Below are 21,075 nucleotides of genomic sequence, written 5' to 3'. Positions count from 1 at the left end.
TTGGAGAGTGAATATGTTAACCATTGGGCCAACCCTCTCATGTTACAGTGAGAGAAATGTATAGCTAAAGTCTAATTTCCATTACACATGTTAAACCATATTTTCTATGTATGGGTGAGCTAAGGATTTTTTCTACCCCACATTTCTATAAAATGTCTAGTTAAAATTTGGTTTCTTATAAAGGAGAAAATAGGTTGGAGCGATTTTTGTTATAAGATTAAGAACAACATGGCATTTTGAAATTTCTGGCAAATGGGTATGCGTGGTTGGTAATCTACAAGTTTTACTTTTTATTTTATTGGCCAATAAGGTAGAAACCTTTATAAATATTCTAGATAACTGGTAGTATAAACAATTATACAATCCTGTAACTTAAAAAATAAAGTGTTACAGAATTAGTTTTGATTAAGTAGGATGCAATGAAATTTCAATTTGAATTGGAATGAATTTGCAATGAACAAATGAAGTAAGTTATTAACTTATGATTTCATAGAAATACAATTGGCAATGTCATTGGTTTCTTAGTCTTTCAATGAGTCCATAATATAAAAAAAATTATGGACTATTTTGTAGATATTTCGTAGAAAGAACAAGAGCTAAACACAGTTGAATTCTGTCAAAAAAAAAATTTTTTTTAAGAGCAAGCTCCACCTGTATTTAGTAGCATACAAAAATTCAAGCACTTTCCATCTTCTGCACCGAATACATAAGACTGACTTGCGGAATGCATTCTCAAATCTTTGCATTGCACTGAGAATTTACTTGAAGCTATCAACAAAACATTCACAAGTTGCACACAAAGTTTCAACATCCGTGTGTAGAGGCGTAAGTGCTGTGAGGACATCATGTTGGAGGCTTAATGGATTGTATACAGCAGTCAGAAAGGATTAAAACAGAATTTAATACTTGCTATATTTCGTCTCAGTCCCTAAGACATCTTCAGGGATTACAAAAAACTAATGTAACATATACACAAATACCACACAATACTAAGCCCAACCATGTGAGTGACTCTAAAGTCCTATCGAGGTGGAGCACTCTCTAAGGGCAGTTGTAGGTGGCCTGGAATGTAAGGTGGGATCTCTGATAATGCAACCATATTTATTAAGATTTGGTTGACTTCTGAGAGCTGCTGTTGATTCTAAAAATAATCTTTTTTGAATTTGCTGTGGTGGAGCATGGTGGTTTTTTGTCCCATGAGATCCTGTAGGTTGTATCCAAGACTTGGTCAGCCAGGCTTGACTGACCATAGTCATGGTTGCAGATGTATGACTTGTGTTCCTCCAGGTGGATGGTTGCTGATCTGCCTGTCTGTCCAAAGTACGCTGCCTTACAGGAACAAGATACTTTATAAACTCCAGGCACTGAGAGAGGAGGGAGCTGATCTTCTGTAGAACAGATAAGGTAGCAAGTTTGCGGTGGGGCTTAAATTATTCTGATGTGCCCGGGATATAGAGTATGGTGATGGCATTTCCAAACTCTTTCTGAAGAGAAGACTGGGGAATGGGGGAGGAACTGATTATTTTTTTAATACTGTGATCACTGTAGCCATTTCAGAGGAAAGTGTTGTGTATATGGTCAGCTCAGTTGTAAGACAGTTCCACTGGAGCAAAGATTGTGGGCTCTCTTGTTAGAGTTTTAATAATGCCATATTGTTGAGTGGTGGGAAAGTTTGTGAATGTATCTGCCTGTGTGTAGGTTTTCTATATACAGTGAAGGAAAGTGTATCGTTAAGAAGGCGTGTAACTAAGGTGTCTAGGAAGGGTAAACAATTGTTCTTTTCCTTTTCCATCGTAAACTGGATTCTTGGATGTAGGCTGTTGAGGTGACTGAGGAAGGAGTCTAATGTGTCTGGGCCATGAGGCCAAATAGAGAACACATCATCTACATATCTTAGAAGGTTTGAGAGTAGCTGAGTCTATAGCTTCCAACATGATGTCCTCATAGAACTTAAGCCTCTACACGGATTCTAATCATTCATGGAGAAGAAATAGAGCAAATCCAGACATTACGGTAAGTCAAAACTACAACTTTCTAGGCAACTAAATAAATAGGCTGGCCTTTTTAAAAAGATGTTGGGATACAAGAGTGATACCCAACTGTGTTAAGCTAAAGATCAACTTTTATTCCAAAAAAGCCCTCTGCATATATAACCGCGCCAGCTTTGCACTACTGCGAGAACAAATTGCTGCTACTTGTGCCACCCTCTCCGAGACAAACGCCACCATTGGCTCCTTACAATCAGAGCTCTCCGCTGTACTTAACCCTGAACTTTGGTCCATTCTCTCTAGCATCTCAGATGGGACACAGAAAGAATTTCAAAAAATAAGCATATCAAAAAGTATAACAATCTGTGTAAATCCAAACCACAACAGCAAATGCTCCAGACAGTAGTTAATCTATCTTTCAAAAGGCTCAGCGACGATGCCGTAAGTGCCCTAAGCCTTGCCACAATTTCGCGGTTGCACCGAAAGAAGTGTCAGTACTTGATGTAATGTATAATATTGAACGCGTCTGATGTTATTTGCTATCTCCGAAGCTAAGCAACAGATCTGACGTTGCCAACATCCTTGCCTCCAAAAAGTGATTTATCATCCAGCCAATGCACTACTCTCAGGAAATTACGGAAGGAAAAAAGTATCGTCATCACCAGAGCGAATAAGGGTAATGCCACAGAATACAATTGAAAAATGTAGATTATCCTCTGTGATCGCTCTACTTACATCCCACTAGAGCACGACCCCCACAAAAACAAGTCAAAAAATTAAAGAAGTATCTTCCTGGCCGCCGGACATTACAAAAAAACTCAAACCTTTCTGTCCCCACCCCTCAATATATGGTTTACCAAAAATCCACAAACTCAATTCCCTAAGGCATATAGTAGATGCCACTAATGCACCTTGCTACAAACTGTCAAAACAGCTGGCCAACTCTCTGACCCCCCCCCTTACTAGACTTTCCACATCCTATATAAAACCCTAATAAAAAATCTAATCTTAAATAACACAGACATATTGGTAAGCTTTGACATCTCACTGTTTACCAATATTCCCTTAATTGATACCTTAACACTCTTAGAAAACGTTTTTCCTTCTGCCATTTTAGATCTCTTTTCCTTTGTCATTAATTGTGGTTATTTTTCTTGGAAGAACAAAATCTACAAGCAGATAAAGTGATCTGCCATGGATCCCCCCCTCACCAATTTTTATATGGAAATATGGAAAATTTTGAAAAACGAGCCATAGACTCAGCCCCCTCTCAAATCTTCTATCTGGTTAAGATATGTGGATGATGTATTTGGCCTCATGGCCCAGACACATTAGACTCCTTCCTCAGTCACCTCAACAGCCTACATCCAAGAATCCAGTTTACAATGGAAAAGCAAAAGAACAATTGTTTACCCTTCCTAGACACCTTAGTTACTCACCTTCCTAACAGTACACTTTCCTTCACTTTATATAGAAAACCTATGCGCACAGCAGATATATTCACAAACTCTCCCACCACCATCCTGCTCAACAATATGGCATTATTAAAACTCTAACCAAGAGAGAGAGAGTCCACAATCTTTGTTCCAGTAACTGCCCTTACAACTCAGTTTGACCATATACATGACACTTTCCGCTCCAATGATCACAGTATTAACAAAATAATCGGTTCCTTCCCAATTCCTTGGTCTTCTCTTCAGAAAGAATTTGGAAATGCCATCACCATACCCTACATCTGGGGCACATCAGAAAAAATAGCCAAGATTTTAAAAAAGTACAACCTACACCCATCATTTAAGCCACACCGCAACCTTGCTACCCTTATCCGTTCTACAGAAGATCAGCTCCCTCCTCTCTTCAGGGCCTGGAGTTTATAAAGTACCCTGTTCCTGTAAGCTAGCATACTTTGGACAGACAGGCAGATCAGCAACCATCTGCCTGGAGAAACACAAGTCATACATCTGCAACCACGACTATGGTCAGTCAGGCCTGGCTGACCATGTCTTGGATACAACCCACAGGATTTCATGGGAAAAAACCACTATGCTCCACCACAGCAAATTCAAAAAAGAGAGACTATTTTTAATCTTAATAAATACGGTTGCATTAAGCTTCCTAAGATTTGGGAAACACATCAGAGATCCCACCTTACAATCCAGGCCACTTACAACTGCCCTTAGAGGGCACACTCCACCTAGATAGAACTTTAGAGTCACCCACGTGGTTGGGCTTAGTATTGTGTGGTATTTGTGTATATGTTACATTAGTTTTTTGTAATCCCTGAAAATGTCTCGGGGACTGAGACGAAATATAGCAAGTATTAAATTCTGTTTTAATCCTTTCTGACTGCTGTATACAATCCATTAAGCCTCCAACATAAAGCTTCAGCAAAATGAAACTCAAAATTATTTTTGCGACACCTCCAGGGAATCCAAAGACTCATTGAGAGAGCACTACTCTACCACTCTGTCTCCACCAACTACAATGAACAGCAACCACACCATCGCCACTATTATTTTCACAGACAATTACAAACATCCATGCCCACGGTGGGATTCAGATCTGCAGCCTTTTGGCTGGCCAACTATTTATGGTCGAATGCGTCAGGAATCCTTATCGAGGCAATTTTTATAAAAAAAAACAAACTATGATCGAAATCATAGATTCAACCACTAAGTAACTTTTTTTTTTTTTTGTCAAATAGAAAAAAAATATTTCTAATACATTTTTTTTGGTCCAAAATATTTGGGCTTTTAAAAAAAATAGTTGAAATTTTCAAACTATACTAGAGAAATCTGAAGAGAACTATGACAAAGTAGCAAATAGGCACAATGGAAGATTGTGCATTGACCATTCCATTAGTGTTATTTCTAGGTCTCAACTGAGAAGACCTTTAAGAAGATCAAACTCTCACAAACTACATCATACCTTGTCTCACTGAAAACATTTTGTACTCATCACCCACTGCAATAACATGTAAATGGGCTATATTTTCTTAATCTGCGTTTGTACTTTTTAATGTTGTTCCCAGCCACAAAAGGTTATTAGTAAACCTATAGTACATTTGTACTTAACATTTTACAATCCTGAGAGTTGCACACCTCTGCATACTGTGCACAGTAATATACATATGTGGTCTGATTAGTGTCTTACAGGAATTACTTTATTCCAATTTAAGTATGAATTTATTTATGCCTAGCGACACTGAACTGATAGCCCCATTCATCATTTTTTAAATTTATTTTTTAATGTGGCTGCCATCCAAAAGGCTTTTATAAACCTCTAGTACGTTTGTGTGGTGAGTGAGTTAAGGATTTTTTTTCTATTTTTTAAATTATTTTTTTACCAGATCCAGAAATCCTGCTCTAGAGATGAAACATGAAACTTTTTCAAGCCACTTCAACCTCCACTAAGCAGGGCAGTGGTCTCACACTGAGCAACAAAATTCAATTCTCAATTGAATTTTGTTGAAATTCAATTGAAATTCTATACCTGGTTATTCATTTTAATTTACAAAAACAAAATCTGAAGAATCAAGTCACTCAATTTTTGTAAGAATTATGTAAATTTTGTTCTTTTAGTTTAGACAAAAACAATTGTGTAGTCTTTATGGTTTTATCTAAAAGATAATGTCTGTACAATATTTCACAAAGGAAAAGAGCTTGCTTATACCTGGTTACCCTTTTCTTTCAATCTACAAAAAATTCATCTTGAACTGACCTATTCAAATTTTCTCATAATACCAACCTTCAAAAATCTACTCACCATAGGCAGGAGGCAAGTGAATTTTAAGCCTCATTCTAAATGTATAAATATTATATTATTTTCTTCGTATAATTTACACTTTTGTAGTAACATAACAATTGATAACTTAAGTTTTTCTTTGTATATGAAACTCTATATATAAATTCCACAAATCCCCTTAATTTTCCACAGTATTATAGTGTTCTTTTTACTCCACTATGTGTCATGTTTGGTTTTTTTGTTTCCATCATAAATGAACCACCATTACATGTTAAGGTGCTCTACTTGTAAACAGTAAATCTTGCACACTTGAAGGGTGCAAGAAAACGTTTTTCATATCATGACTATGTTTAAATGAAATTATAGTTATTTCCAATAAATTAATTTCAGAATCAAATTGTGCATTCATTTAGTTCAATATTAACCTTATAATTTACTTGGAAAGAAGTCAACAGACACCACAGTGTGAGGAACAAACAACCACGGTGCCCACCTTATGATGTTGGACCTTTCACTGTAGCAATTCTATGGGGGCATACTTTCCACAAGTGTATGATAGTGATCAATGGAAAATTTTGACAATTCTTCCAGTAGGCATGTAATGCAGTCCTGGGCTGTTGTGGGGTGGATGTCTTTTGACCTGACAGTCCAGTTCATCCTACAGATGTTCCATAGGGCCGACATCAGGGCTCTTTGGAGACAGGTGTTGGCGATGCTCATGCAGTTACAGCAGCAGCCTTATGACAGTGTCTTGCTGAAAGAGACAATGGTCAGTTCAGTAGAATGGCACAAAGTAGGAAGCATTGCATTGTCCAGAATGTTCAGATACCCCTTGGGGTTTAATGTTCATGGCACCACAGAGGTCTGAGGCCAAATCAGGAAAAACAAGACCATACCATCACACTGCCACATCCAAATTTCATGGTTAGGATTATGCACTCTGGTAAGAGACATTCACCAGACATCTCTCACACCCATCCATTTGCAGTAAAGAGTGTAACATGATTTGTCATTCCATAACACAGCTTTCCAAGTCCCACTGCACCACAGAAGACGATGCTGCATGGTGGTTCAAATAATGTCAAACTCGCATATTGTGGTCCTACCATGGAAATCCATATTGTGAGCCTCAGTTCTGAACGTTTTTGTGTGGATTTGTGTTTGTCAATTGCGAGAATTCTGCATTGAATGTGTCGACTAATAAATGGCGGTTTTTACATATTAAACTTCATAGCACCCTACTACATAACACCTGTCATGTTCAGCGAGTGTGGTGAGTCATCCACTGTGGGTAACACTTGCAGTTTACTCCCTGCACTTCCATCTCAATATGATATCGCTGAATATTGACCCAGGATCGTCCAATTTGCCAAACAGCTAGACCTGCAACATGGCATCCTGTCACAATGCCTCTTTCAAACTGTCAGCTACCTTCTTGCAGCCATTTCATCCAAACACAGTTGCAGTAACTTGGGAGCATCATATTCCTCCAATTTATACCAGCTACAAACATGCGACTCATTACATAGCACAACGCACCTTGCTCATGGGAATGTCCATGGACTTCTTTCCAAGCAGTGTTCATATATATACAGTAAGTATGACATGTAATAGACAATATTTAAAAAAAAAAGTGCTTTTCTCACAATATAATTTCATTAACAAAGTAAACCAGTAATTATAAGCAAGTTAAAATTGGCACAATCTAATTAAATGATTCTTATTTTTCCAACATTGACCTTTACCCCTTAAGTAGGTGTGCAGTTGTAAGATGTATTGTCTTCAGCTTATTTTCACAACAACATTAATTAGCATAGTGTAATTAAATACTTTAGCATTTTACATAATGAAAATGCTTTTTAATGTTTTTATCACTAATTATCTTGCAAAAAACAAATCACATGATTGAGTATGTCATAAAGCGAGTCTGGCTCCACAGTGTTCTCCACACTTCATTTTTGTGAATTTGTCTGTCCTATCAAATCATGGTTTATCAATAATTTATCGAATTTATTATTGACTGAGTTGTGATGAGCTACGTTGTAATAATTTTAAACCTGCATTTAAGGAAAGCATATTTCTGTATAATTACATGTAACGTAATTAGAATTAAAATTTGTATTACTTTGTTTTGTCACCATAACATAGTTTTCTAAAACATTACCTATAACAATATTTACGTAAAGTAGAACTACCTTGGGAAAGTAAAAAAAAATTTTTTTTGATAGAAGTTGCATTTCTGGAGCCCTAATATTTGAGTCATTGTCATGTATGGGGGGGGTGTCATATTGTATCAACTGCCTTTTCAAAAATCTAGAAAAAATTTATTTATGTATCTCCCTTCTCCAATAATACATTCATCATCCTATTTATAAAATCTACTCAGATTACTGAAACAAGCTTTCCCCCAACAAGTCTGTGTAGCTTTCTAAAAAAAGGTAAGTGTTCTCAATAATCAAAATCTATATTCTATTCTACCTCAAACCAGCTTCTCTATTACCTTCATTACCACTATTATGCAAACTGGACTAGTTTGATATCATTGACTTAGTTTCTCCCTTATGCAGAAGTACTATTTTCCTTTCTTCCACTTATACTGTTCCACTGTCAGACTTGGTGAACAATCAGGCAAGGGGAGGGAGGGGGGCACTTAGCTCTTTTCCACATTCCCTTAATGTACATGATATATGCCATCCAATCTCTCAGCCTTATTAAATTCCAAACATTTCACATTCCTGAACGAGTATTCTCTCTTCTTTTCCTGTTATTCAACACTATTCTCCCTCCAATTTGAAACTTACTGACAAAGTACTCAATGAACCAATGTTATCTTTAATTTTTGCTATCCCATATGCACTGAGTAAACTGGTAATAGGAATATCTAAAGTAAATTAAACTTGCCATGAAATTATATTCTTGTTTAATCCTTTATCCAAGTAATATATATTTTTTATTATAGTGTCAATAATAAAAAAAGTTTGCATACAAAGTATCTTAACAACTAGGCTACTTGTAGACTAATGACATTTAGAATTTATATTATTAGTAGAACAGTCAGATGGTTTTGTCATTGCATCCAACCAAGTTGGTTTATTAAATCTAACATTATAAGGAACTGCTCTTCTATAATTTAAAAAAAAAAAAACACATACACTTCAAACTGAAACAATTTCTTATTAGGTGAGTAAATCTTTATTATGTTAATGTCAAGATCATATATATTTAAGCAATCATTTTAACAGTTTATAATCCAAATTGTATTCAAAATTGTAACATCTATTGACTGATAAGAAATAAAGTATTTGAGACTTAACAATGGCATAGAAAACAAGACATTAAAAAAAAAAAACATTTTAATGTCTATCATTTAAAAAATAATAATTTTGTAATGCATAAGGATAGGATTTCCTATTAATTTATTATTCTTACTTTCTAAAATAAATCTCTCTAAATTTACATAAAAAATTTATGAAACTAATCTTTCACATCAATAGAAAATACAACAAATATAGATCAAAGTTATAGTTATAGCTGAAGGGTCAACATTTAAGTATACAAAAATTCATCCAAAACAATGTTTTTCACTTCCTTGGCTGATGAATAACATGCTTAATTGGCAAAGGTCTGTACTGATGCATTGGCATTGGTTTTACATGAAATGCCTGAAGAGCTTTGGCTGGAAAATCTGAATATCCCTAGAAACATTTAAATTATATTATATTAATTAAAAAAAAACATAAACAGTAAATAAAACAGCCAATCTTTAACTTGACAAACATACTATAACAAAAATGGTTATTTTATAACAAGTGAGGTGTCACTGGCTTGACAAAAACTTAAGACTCAGCAGACAACAATAGTCTAAGGTCAAAACTCTCTGAATCCCATGTTTTTTTGTTTTTTTTTTTAATTAAATCATATTTTAACTCACCACAGAAAGCTCTTAGAAACCACCCAAACAATTTATCATACTGGATAGTTTGCTATAGTAATTTTTTCTTCTTTTTCTATAGTCATTTCTAAGCAACAGCATTATACTCATGGAGCTTTGGTCAGGACATTTTTGTAGTTTGTTGTGAGCCAGTTATGGCGAAAGTTGATTATATTATGATTTATTGAAGATTTGAAAGGTCCACGAAATATACAAAAACATCATCATCATCAGATTCCTGCCATGTACCCATAAGGGGTGTACAGGATATGATAGTACTACATGAAAAAATTATTTCATTACTAACTTCCTATCTACAATTTTCCTCCAAATCAGTCTGTTACTTGTCAAGACTCCAACATTATCAGATCTTATATTTCTATCGTCTAAGGCACTTTGTACCATATCAATCCAACTATATCTTGGTCTTCCTCTGGGTCGTTTTCCTGCAAACCTGGCAGAGAACACTTGTTTTGCTAATCTTTCCTCGCCCATTCTGTTAAAATGACCATACCACCTGAGATTAGCTCTGCTAACGCATTCCTGGATGCAGACAATGTCAAGGTCTTTCCTAATATCCTCATATTTAATATGATATTGCCATTGATGCCATCTGTTCACGCCTATAATCTTTCTCAGGACTCTCATATCTGCGGTCTCTAGTCTTTGGTCAAGTGTTTTACTTCTGACCCAGCTCTCAGATCCATAAGTTAAAACTGGTTTGAACACTGTCTTGTATACAGCTAATTTAGTGTTCCGACTAATTTCTCTCTTATTCCATATGAATTTATTCAATTGACTTCCCACCATACCAGCTTTGCTGATTCTGTTGTCTATTTCCATGTTTAATTTACCATCTTCAGTAAAAATCTTGCCTAAGTAGCTGAAATGTTTTACTTGTTCCACAGGTTATCCATTCACAACACAGTTGACATTTTCAATGATTCTGCCTATTTTCATTGTCTTTGTCTTTTTATTGCTGACCTTCATACCATATCTATTACAACAGCTATTCAATTTAGTCAGAGAACCTTGCAGACTTGTAGCGGATTTATTTAGAAGTATAACATCATCCGCATAAAGCAAAGAGCTGACATTAACATCTCCAATTTTGATATCATGTTTAATACCACTTTCCTTCATAATGTGATCCATATAGATAATGAATAACAGAGGGGTTTAATGTTAAATCACACCAGATTTAACATTAAACTATCTTCCTGTACTTCCTTCAATTCTAACTGCTGACTTACAACTCAAATAAAGACTAAGTATTGCTTGATATAATGCCCCATTGACACCATATAACTGCAGCGTATTGAATAGCTTCTCTCTTGGCACCTTATCATATGCCTTTTCCAAATCGACAAAACTTAAATACAGATCTTTGTTATATTCCCATGCTTTCTCGACTATTTGTCATAAAGTGAAGATCTGATCCTGACAGCCTCTGTTTGGCCTGAATCCAGCTTGTTCTTCACCAAGCTTTTCTTCCACAATTCTTCTCAACCGTTTCTCAAGTATACTTGCATAAATCTTACCAGGAACACTCAGTAGGGAAATACCTCTGTAATTCTCACATTCAGTTTTATTTCCCTTTTTATATATGGGTACTATGAGAGCTCTACTCCAATCATCGGGAATTCGTCCCTCTGTCCCGGCTTTCTGAACTATGCAGTGCAGCCACTGTAAGACTCTTATACCACCATACTTCAGCATTTCTGGTCGAATATCATCTACTCCAGCTGCCTTTCCACATTTCAAGCCTTTGATGGCTTTTTCTACTTCAAGTATGGATATGTATTCCTGCCTGCATGCCTGGTCAGTGTTTTTTACCACTGTGCTGTCATCACTGCTTGCTTCATTTAGCAGTTTTTCAAAGTAATTACTCCATACTTCAAGGATATCTTTTATTCCAGTTTTCATGTCACCTGTATCATCTCTAACTCCTTTTACAGCACTCTTTCCTCCATTCCTAAGCTTCTTCAACAACCTCCAGAATATTTTGCCACCTTCTTGATATTTATTTTCTATATTCTTGCCAAAGTCCTACCATGACTTTTGTTTAGCTAGTTTTACACAGTGTTTAGCATTCTTGCATTTGTCTCTATATTCTCCAAGAGAACAAGCTGACTTATTTGACAGGAACTTTTGATATGCTTTCTTCTTTTCCTTCACTGCCTCTTTAACTTCCTGTGTCCACCAGGGAGTTCTGATTTTTCTATCCTTGCAGACAACCTCACCACATGCCTCTCTGGCTGAATCAATCAGTGTTTTCTTGAAAACTTGCCACTGAATCTCCAAGGTTTGGTTCCTGTTCTCAAACTCTTTCATTTTTTCTTCAATAATCTTTGTGTATTTTAGTCTACAGTTCACATCTGAGAGCTGCTCAACTTTTATTCGCTTTAAAACTTTCTTATATGTTATTCTTTTCAATATGAAATTCAATTTTATCCTGCTCAAGACTAAATAGTGATCACTTCCAATTTCAAATCCTCTGTACACTCTGGTGTCCTGCACCATGGAGAAAACATCACTATCAACAATAACATAGTCAATGAGACTTTTCTTATTCCTAGCCTCTTCTCTCCATGTGAATTTGTGCACATTTTTATGTTGGAACATGGTGTTAGTAATAACCAGTCCATGTCCTGAGCAGAAATCCAACAGATATTTGCCGTTATTATTAGCTTTGCTCTTTTCTCCAAATTTTCCCAAAATATTTTTGTATGTCTCACAATCATTTCCTACTCTGCTATTTAGATCCCCAACAAGGACCAACTTTTCATTTTTCATTGTGTCAGTTGCTTTTTCTAACGCATCAAAAAATTCCTCCACTTCTACCTTAGTAGAACCTTCTGTGGGACCATAGGCACAAATAAGTCTCATTGTCCAGTTCCCCATTCTCATTACTCTACTTGAGACTGCCTGCCATTCAAGAAGATTAGCCTCATATTTTGTGTTGAATACTATGGCTACTCCTTCTTTTCCTTGATTGTCATTGTCTGAATATAACATTTTGTATTTATTGCTCAGAAAGATCTCACCAGTTTTGGTCTTTTTTGTTTCAGTCACCCCTATTATGTCGATCTGGTACTTATCTAATTCCTCAGTTAGCTCCATTTCTTTGGCATTCAGGCTTCTTACGTTGATAGTACCGATCTTTAACTCTGGTGATGTTGAGTTGGAGTTTGTTTTCAGATTTGTTCCAGTAGCTGACTTTTCGCTGTTCGCCCTGGTTCCCTGGCGAAAACAACGGGGGCCTTGTTTAACCGGGCGACGCCCCAGCTGGCATGAAATTTTGTCATGTTATACCATCATTTTTTTTATTTTGGTTTAACCAATGAGAATACAATTTGGTCGGCTAAATCCCAAATTGCCAGCCCATCCTCGTTCGTTCAGTATCCAAGTAGATACCCAACAGGGTGCACCACGAGAAGGTGAGGATTGGACATTAGGTTAGAAGCCCTGGTCGGTTCTCCGCATTCCTTTAAAGGCTATGTGGAGGTCTCCTCTCAGTTATACAGCTTCTACCCTTAAGCACCCCAAATGTTATACAAAAACATTAATAACACCAATTCTTACTATTCTACACATACACTATACTACTAACTTCTTTTCTTTTACACCTACTTTAATGAACTACAAATCAGAGGATCAAAGAAACAGAGGCAGAACAATGAAACACTGGGATGAGCTGAAACAAGCCACCAAGCCTAGATTCATGAAAGGAGGAGGAAGAAGAATGATTCTAGACTTTTGTGGAGGTTACCAACTCCTAATGATAATAAAATATTTATCTCCTAATCACTAGTAACCTCAAAATATTGAATTATTACTACATTATTAAACCACACTTTAAGGATTCTTATAACCCATGTAGATAGTGTATTGACAAACAACTAATAAGCTTAGAAATCAAGTTTGATAAACTAACAAACGTCTTTAATAGGTAAAGGATAAAAGTATTAATCTGATTGGTGTCAAAAGACACAAACAGAAAATGCTTTTACTTGAATGTTTTCTTTTTTTAAAAAGAAAATTTTAAGTAGTTAGTAGAAAAAAAGTGGATATGGAAGACTGAGACTTACTTAAGCTGCAGGAGTTGGTGTATTTAGTCATGTCAATTGTAGTGAAAATTTTCAATGAATATTTTTTCAGTGTATTTCCAAGGGTAGCTAAATAACAGAGGGAAAGAAGAGGGGGGAATCAGCAGTTAGGAATGCAAAGTGTGGAATTTTAGGTAAGCTATAATATGGTTATTAATTAGGCAATTAATATGAGATCAGAGAGAAATGCAAAAAGGAGCTGAGGTGTCTGTCATTTGACTGTTCAACAAGTCTGGCAACAGGAAAAGTTCAAGTGGAAGGAAAAAACAATGCTACAGCTTAAGGGAGAAATTAAATCAGTGGTCAAACTACAGGTCAATTCAAATAACAGGTATGTGGTGAAGATGATAGAGAAATTGGTCTGAGGTAGAATGCAAACACGTATTTCCTTTCTACACAACAGTAGGGACTTGTTAAGGAGGTAGTCTTGTTTCAGTAATCTAGTTATCATTACAGGGTAATGTGTATTATTGGAGAAGAGAAATATTTTGTAGGGTAATTTTTTTAGATTTTGTAAGGCCATTTGATAGAATACTACATGAAGACTACTGTTAAAAATTGAATGGGATGGGGATGGATAGTCAGTTTGTAGCTTGGTTTAGGTGTTTGGTAAACAGGAACCAGCAAGTTATGTTTGGGAATGCAATGTCTTGAAAGGGGAAAAGTGACAACCAGGGTACCCACAGAGTCCTGTTCTGAGACTATGGTTTTTTTTTTAATGTATATATCAATGATATAGTTCAAAATCTGAGAAGAGCCATTCAGCTGTTTACTGATGATGCTTAATTATTTCATTAAGCTCTAATGTGGTTTCACTAGAGAGAGTTGAAATAAAATGGCTTTGGGCACATGAATGGGCTATCAGTTGAGTGTTGCTAAGTATACTCTGGTCAGAGAGGATGGAATGAGAAGTACTAATTCGAGGAATTTTATTCTAGGAGAATGGATGTGACAAAAAGATTTAGGAGTTTTGATGGATAGGATACTTAATTTCAGGAGACACAAAAGTTTTAAAGGTTACCTGGAAGATGCTGCTATAACCAGAGCACAGACAAGGAGGAATAAGAAAGTAAGTTCCACTGTATAAGGTGCTTATTACCACAACTAGAATTCTGTACAGATCTGGTCATCTAATATTTGTGGAATATGGAAATGTTAGTGTGCAGCACAAGTGACAGACTGTCTGAAGACAATGGAATGTTGAGTAAAAGAAAAAAATTAAGAGAATATGTTTTGCAGAGCTTGGTTGATAGAATATTTATTATTTCTTTTATTTGATTTTTTATGGTGCAAAGGTATCAAGAGTCATACTACACCAGGATGCAAGTCACAGCAGTACATATGATAACTGGTGAGTAGGACGATCACAAACATCCTTGCCCTTGGTGGGATTCGATGATCCATGCTCTTGGCTAGAGAGTGGATATGCTAATCACTCGACTAACCAGGCCAATGCAGACAGAAGAAGTGAGACACACAAGTTGGTGAGAGAAGCATATTAGATAAGAGAACATAAGAGATCTTGCATAGGGTTACTGGTGGTTGGAAAACAAAACAAAACTATATAAAAATCACGTAAGGAAGTGAAAAGGATATTTTTTGCATGGCAAGTAGAATGCTTAACTAGAGTGGGTCATGAACTTTTCAATATTGAGTGCTTTCAAGACTAAGTATGACAGGTATTGTGGTTTATAAGAATTTGGTCTATCATATGAGTCTTCTGACTCCTTGGAGACCAAGAAATAATACTACTAATAATACTGAGTTAAATATTTACCAAAAGGCTAACAATGCATTACTTCATGAATCAATTCAAGCTATATTTAAGTCATTAGTCAAAAGTGTCACAAAAATCTGCAACAGTGAATGAAATGAACCATGAAGTTCATACATCTGGTTATCACTAGCAACCCAACTAATGGCATTTTTCTAATTTGTAAAGAAAAACAAATCCAGAAATTCCACAAACTGAAAGAGACAATAGTAATAACCAATTGGAAACTAATAATAACAGCATAAATAGCAATGAGATAGGGATGAGTTCAATGTTGCATATACCAAGTCGATAGCTTTTAGCAATATGGCTATTCATTAGTTGAACAACCACTTTTGCATCAGTCACCTGCATACCATCTGCATTCAGTAGTTGTTCTTTCAAATTCAATCTTTCTTTTACTTGCAGCATAACGATAAAATTCTAAAAAAATTCTTCCGACTTGTTTTAACTCAGAGTTTTTTTTCATACTCAGACAGCTTTCCGTACAACAGTTGCGACTCTTCTGGCCTGCTTAATTAATTTAGAGTAGGAGTGAAATAGATGTGTATTTATTCTTCAAACTCTAGGGACACTCTGATATCGCATCATTAAGTATATTTTTAACAATTCTCACCCACCATTGATATCCTTCTCATCCAACAACTGATACCATGGTGCAGAACCCAGCATACTCCTCACAGGTGGTCATAATTTCCTGCTTTATAGTTCACAGCATGTAACCTTTTCTTTTCTGAATGGAACATTCATAAACTTGGCCACTGATCACTGTCACCAACCAGAGGCAGAATAGTTACATCCTTAACTGAAATCCCCTCTGACACTATAATCAGATCTAACATTCTTTGACTTTCTTCAGTCACATGCTGCTTGAGGAAGTTGTCTTGCAACAGCTCAATAAATTCAGTTTCATTCTTCTCATGTGATTTCATAGCTATCAAATCAATGTTTGGATAATTAAAGTCTCCCATTATGATTACTCCTTTCACACCCATCGTATTTATTTGTTGATGCATTTCTTCATCACTAGCAACCAATCTACCAGGTCTGTAACAACATCCTACTATGTATTTAATCTTGTTCAACTCGACCTCACACAAGATGGATTCAAACTAACTGCCACATAAAAAAACTTACTAGTATTGGAGTCACAGGTCTCAATTCTAACTGGATTCAAGTAATCTGATATTAGCAGTACATCTCTTCTATACTGTCTATCCTTCTTAAAAAATACTGTACCCTTTGCACTCTATATCAGTTAGTATGCCTGCTTCTGATATCCAGGTCTCACTAATGCCTACAATATGAGGTCTCAATATATTAATCAAGGCAACAAAACTCTACTCCTTTGTTTCTGATACTCCTAGCATTCTTGTAAAGACATAATAAATTACCTACATGTTCTCTTGTCTCTGTCCTGCACAACAGTTTGACTACTTGCAGATCTCTGTTCTTATCTAGTTCCTCACTTATGCAGACATCTTTACATATACTTGATAGGTCCAAACCGAACAAACCCAGAATCATTCTTTTGTCAAAATCTTTCATAATAACCACTCCCATCATTGTCACTCTTGCATACAAATTTTCACGATTCCTGCCTAAAAGCTATCAACCTGGTATATGCAACAATGAACTCACTGCTACCCCTTCACTGAAGGAGGAGTAAGTACCAGAGCTGTTGCACAAACTGAACAAAAATTCTGCAATAGGCACTGATGGAATATCAAGCATGGATGTTAAAAGAGTGTTCAGCTGAACTGGCTATTCCTTTGAGCAGACTACATAATTTGAGTCTCAGAACAGGGATGATTCCACAAGTGTGGAAAGAATGTGTGGTAAACTCATTGCACAAGAGTGATAGAAAGGCCAATGTATTCAACTATTGACCAATCAGTATCTCAGGAGTGGTGGTGAAAATTTTAGAAAAGTTGGTTAGGGCTTGCATTCAGAAATAAATTCACGTTGCTTCCCTGCATTTTGATGTTAAACTCATTTAATTTGATGAAAATATTGGAAAGATATGCGATGTCAAACTTTTCCTTTTATAGATCATTGCACATGTTCTCATCATGTGAATCAAGAAGTTCCAAAACAGTATTGTAGATATCATTAAAGCAACGCAGACAGTTTCCATTTGAGAGCCAACTAACTTCAGTGTGAAGCAAAAGATGCTCAAATTCTTCATTTTCAGGCAAAATTTCCCCAAAAAATATGATGACTGGACTTTTATTTTATACACTGCTTTAATAACATCGTCCAAAGTCTTATGTAGTCAACTGCTAAGGTGCTTTACAGCTAAGTGTCTATGAAGAATGCAGTGAATTGTAAAGATATTTGGAACTGCTTCTTTTAAATATGATCGGTCGTCACCGATCATTTATAGCACATTTAAAAGAAGCAGTTCCAAATATCCATCAGTTGCACATGCAATAATATTTGTAAGAGGATGTTTTTTTTGCATTAAAAAAGTCTTTAACAACCTTAAAAATAGTAGAAGCATTTGCGTTAATTTTCAGTTGTTCAGCAAATAGAAACTCTTCAATAATTTCTTCATTAGTATTTATATAATGCATATAATAAATAAATCACCACAAAGTTTTTTTTCAATGTCCTTTGGCATTTCATACATTCTTGTTGATATCGAACATAACTGAAAGGAATTGACGACGTCATATTACTTTTACCTGGGCCAATCATCATATCTAAAACTTCATTTATAGCCGGTAAGATGAGTTTCGCTAATAGTATGTGGCTTTCCACATTTGGCAATTAATTTTGAAAGTTTGTACGACAAGTCCCTTCTCTTGTTGGTTACTTTGTTTTGCAACCAACCCTTTCAAGTCCAGGAAGATTTTTAAATTTAGTCCTTAATTCACAGAACTGGAAATTAAAAACAGATAGAAAAAATACTGTGAGGTTCATGCCTAAGTGGAACCTCTTCCACTTAGGCATGAAGTTGAAAGAGCAGTTAAGCAGCTTAACAGCAATAAGGCACCAGGCACAGATGAAATCCCAGCAGAGTTAATTAAGGCCACAGGGGATGGAGGTATAAGAGCATTTCATAGACTGATTACAAGGATATGGGAGACAGGATCATGGCCTAGAGACTGGAAGAAGTCTGTTTTCATACCACTACATAAGAAGAAGATATGAAAGTGTGCAAGAACTATAGAACTATTAGTTTAATATCTCATGCAAGCAAAATTTTATTGAAGATCATGCTAAATATGATTGAGATCAATGCCAAAGTTGAGGGAGAGATGTCTGAGGAACAAGCAGGTTTTAGGAAAGGTAAAGGCACCAGAGATCAGATCCTTTGCCGTAGACAGATCATAGAAAAATATAAAGAATTTAAACTCCCTCTGGTAATATGTTTCTTAGACTACTCTAAAGCTTTTGAGTGAGTTCAGCATGTGAAACTGTGGGAAGTAATGAAAAGAATGGGTTTTCCTCTGTAAAATTTGATGCAGTAGGAATTTTTTTTTTTTTGCCTCGACTTCTTTTAACAAAGGTCAACTTGTAAACAAGTTAATATTTCTGTATTAACATTGTAAATTTTGTGAAAAACCATGTAGCTAACTCTAAGAAAATTAAAATGCAAGTTTGTGCAGAAACTGTAAATATCAAATAAATGTTTAAGTTGTATGATTCAAGGACAAAGACATAGAAATCGGCACAGTATTGATGTAGTTCAGTTTTGAAAGAAACAACGTAGGAATTGTATATACAAAGTGCTTTTAATTGTGCTCAGTGTCAGCCAGATGCAAGCTTCAAGGACAATGCCGTAAAAGGCAGTTTTGACCTTAAGCAATTCTGCTTTTTGTAAACAAGACTATGTGTGTGTTCCGTGAGAATCAGAAGTTAATATTAATGTTGAAGATCAAGACCATTTTTCATGGGAATATTCGGGGACCTCGACTCTTACTCCAGGGACCTGAGGAGTCGTATATAGGAGGTCCTCTAAGTTATAATAAAGAAGAGAGAAAACTCCGGATCCATTCCTTTCACTGTGCATCGTGTGAAGTCAGGAGAGCGTAGCAGTGGGCACTGTGAAGCCATTGAAGGAGCAAAAAAGACGGACCAGCATGCCTTGCCAGTGAGAGATAGAGCCAGCAACATGCATCGGACATCTTCGGCTAACTCAGAATCGTTGCTAAGTGTGCTTCAAGCCCCGGGAGTCATCTACGTGAGACAACAGTAAAGACAGAACCCTTGCATGAAAATTAAAGCCTGAGACGGATAAGAAACCAGCAGAACCTGCAATGGAACAAGGAAGTGGTATAGATTGAGTGTGTTAATGAATATATGCGAGTACGTTTTCTTCTGTTTATCTAAGATATGGAAAATTGACAGAGTCCATGGGACATTTTTTTGTTTAAGCATAGTTCATTATTCTGGACTGAAAAGAAAAATTAAGGATTAATTGTACACAAACAGAATAGGAGATATTTTGTCATTCTATATTTTGGTTTAACAATTTCATGCCGGCTGGGGCGTCGCCCGGTTAAACAAGGCCCCCGTTGTTTTCGCCAGGGAACCAGGGCGAACAGCGAAAAGTCAGCTACTGGAACAAATCTGAAAATAAACCCCAACTCAACATCACCAGAGTTAAAGATCGGTACTATCGACGTAAGAAGCCTGAATGGCAAAGAAATGGAGCTAACTGAGGAATTAGATAAGTACCAGATCGACATAATAGGGGTGACTGAAACAAAAAAGACCAAAACTGGTGAGATCTTTCTGAGCAATAAATACAAAATGTTATATTCAGGCAATGACAATCAAGGAAAAGAAGGAGTAGCCATAGTATTCAACACAAAATACGAGGCTAATCTTCTTGAATGGTAGTCAGTCTCAAGTAGAGTAATGTGGGCAAATATGAGAATGGGGAACTGGACAATGAGAATTATTTGTGCCTATGGTCCCACAGAAGGTTCTACTAAGGTAGAAGTGGAGGAATTTTTTGAGGCTTTAGAAAAAAGCAACTGACACAATGAAAAATGAAAAGTTGGTACTTGTTGGGGATCTAAATAGCAGAGTAGGAAATGATTGTGAGACATACAAAAATATTTTGGGAAAATTTGGAGAAAAGAGCAAAGCTAATAATAATGGCAAATATCTGTAGGATTTCTGCTCAGGACATGGACTGGTTATTACTAACACCATGTTCCAACATAAAAATGTGCACAAATTCACATGGAGAGAAGAGGCTAGGAATAAGAAAAGTCTCATTGACTATGTTATTCTTGATAGTGATGTTTTCTCCCTGGTGCAGGACACCAGAGTGTACAGAGGATTTGAAATTGGAAGTGATCAGTATTTAGCCTTGAGCAGGATAAAATTGAATTTCATATTGAAAAGAATAACATGTAAGAAAGTTTTAAAGCAAATAAAAGTTGAGCAGCTCTCACATGTGAGCTGTACACAAAGATTATTGAAGGAAAAATGAAAGAGATTGAGAACAGGAATCAAACCGTGGAGATTCAGTGGCAAACTCTGAAGAAAACATTGATTGATTCTGCCAGA

The 21,075-nt window shown here is 36.0% G+C and overlaps 1 protein-coding gene across 1 annotated transcript in view; it reads right to left on the bottom strand.

Moving 5' to 3' along the window:
* Positions 1-9,123: 9,123 nt before the first annotated feature.
* LOC150108220 (death-associated protein 1 homolog) overlaps positions 9,124-21,075 on the bottom strand; it is a 50,386-nt gene continuing 38,434 nt past the window's right edge. The window contains exon 5 of the mRNA XM_090415668.1: positions 9,124-9,427. Coding sequence (XP_090271794.1) covers positions 9,314-9,427 — 114 coding nt within the window. The 3' untranslated portion in view covers positions 9,124-9,313. The remainder of the gene's footprint in view (positions 9,428-21,075) is intronic.

The sequence above is a fragment of the Typopeltis vanoorti genome, chromosome 3 (assembly GCF_054136105.1).
Source record: "Typopeltis vanoorti isolate ZY-2024b chromosome 3, IOZ_Tvanoo_1.0, whole genome shotgun sequence".
In the NCBI taxonomy this organism is placed as follows: Eukaryota; Metazoa; Arthropoda; class Arachnida; order Uropygi; family Thelyphonidae; genus Typopeltis; species Typopeltis vanoorti.
This window is presented reverse-complemented; position numbering and strand designations above follow the sequence as displayed.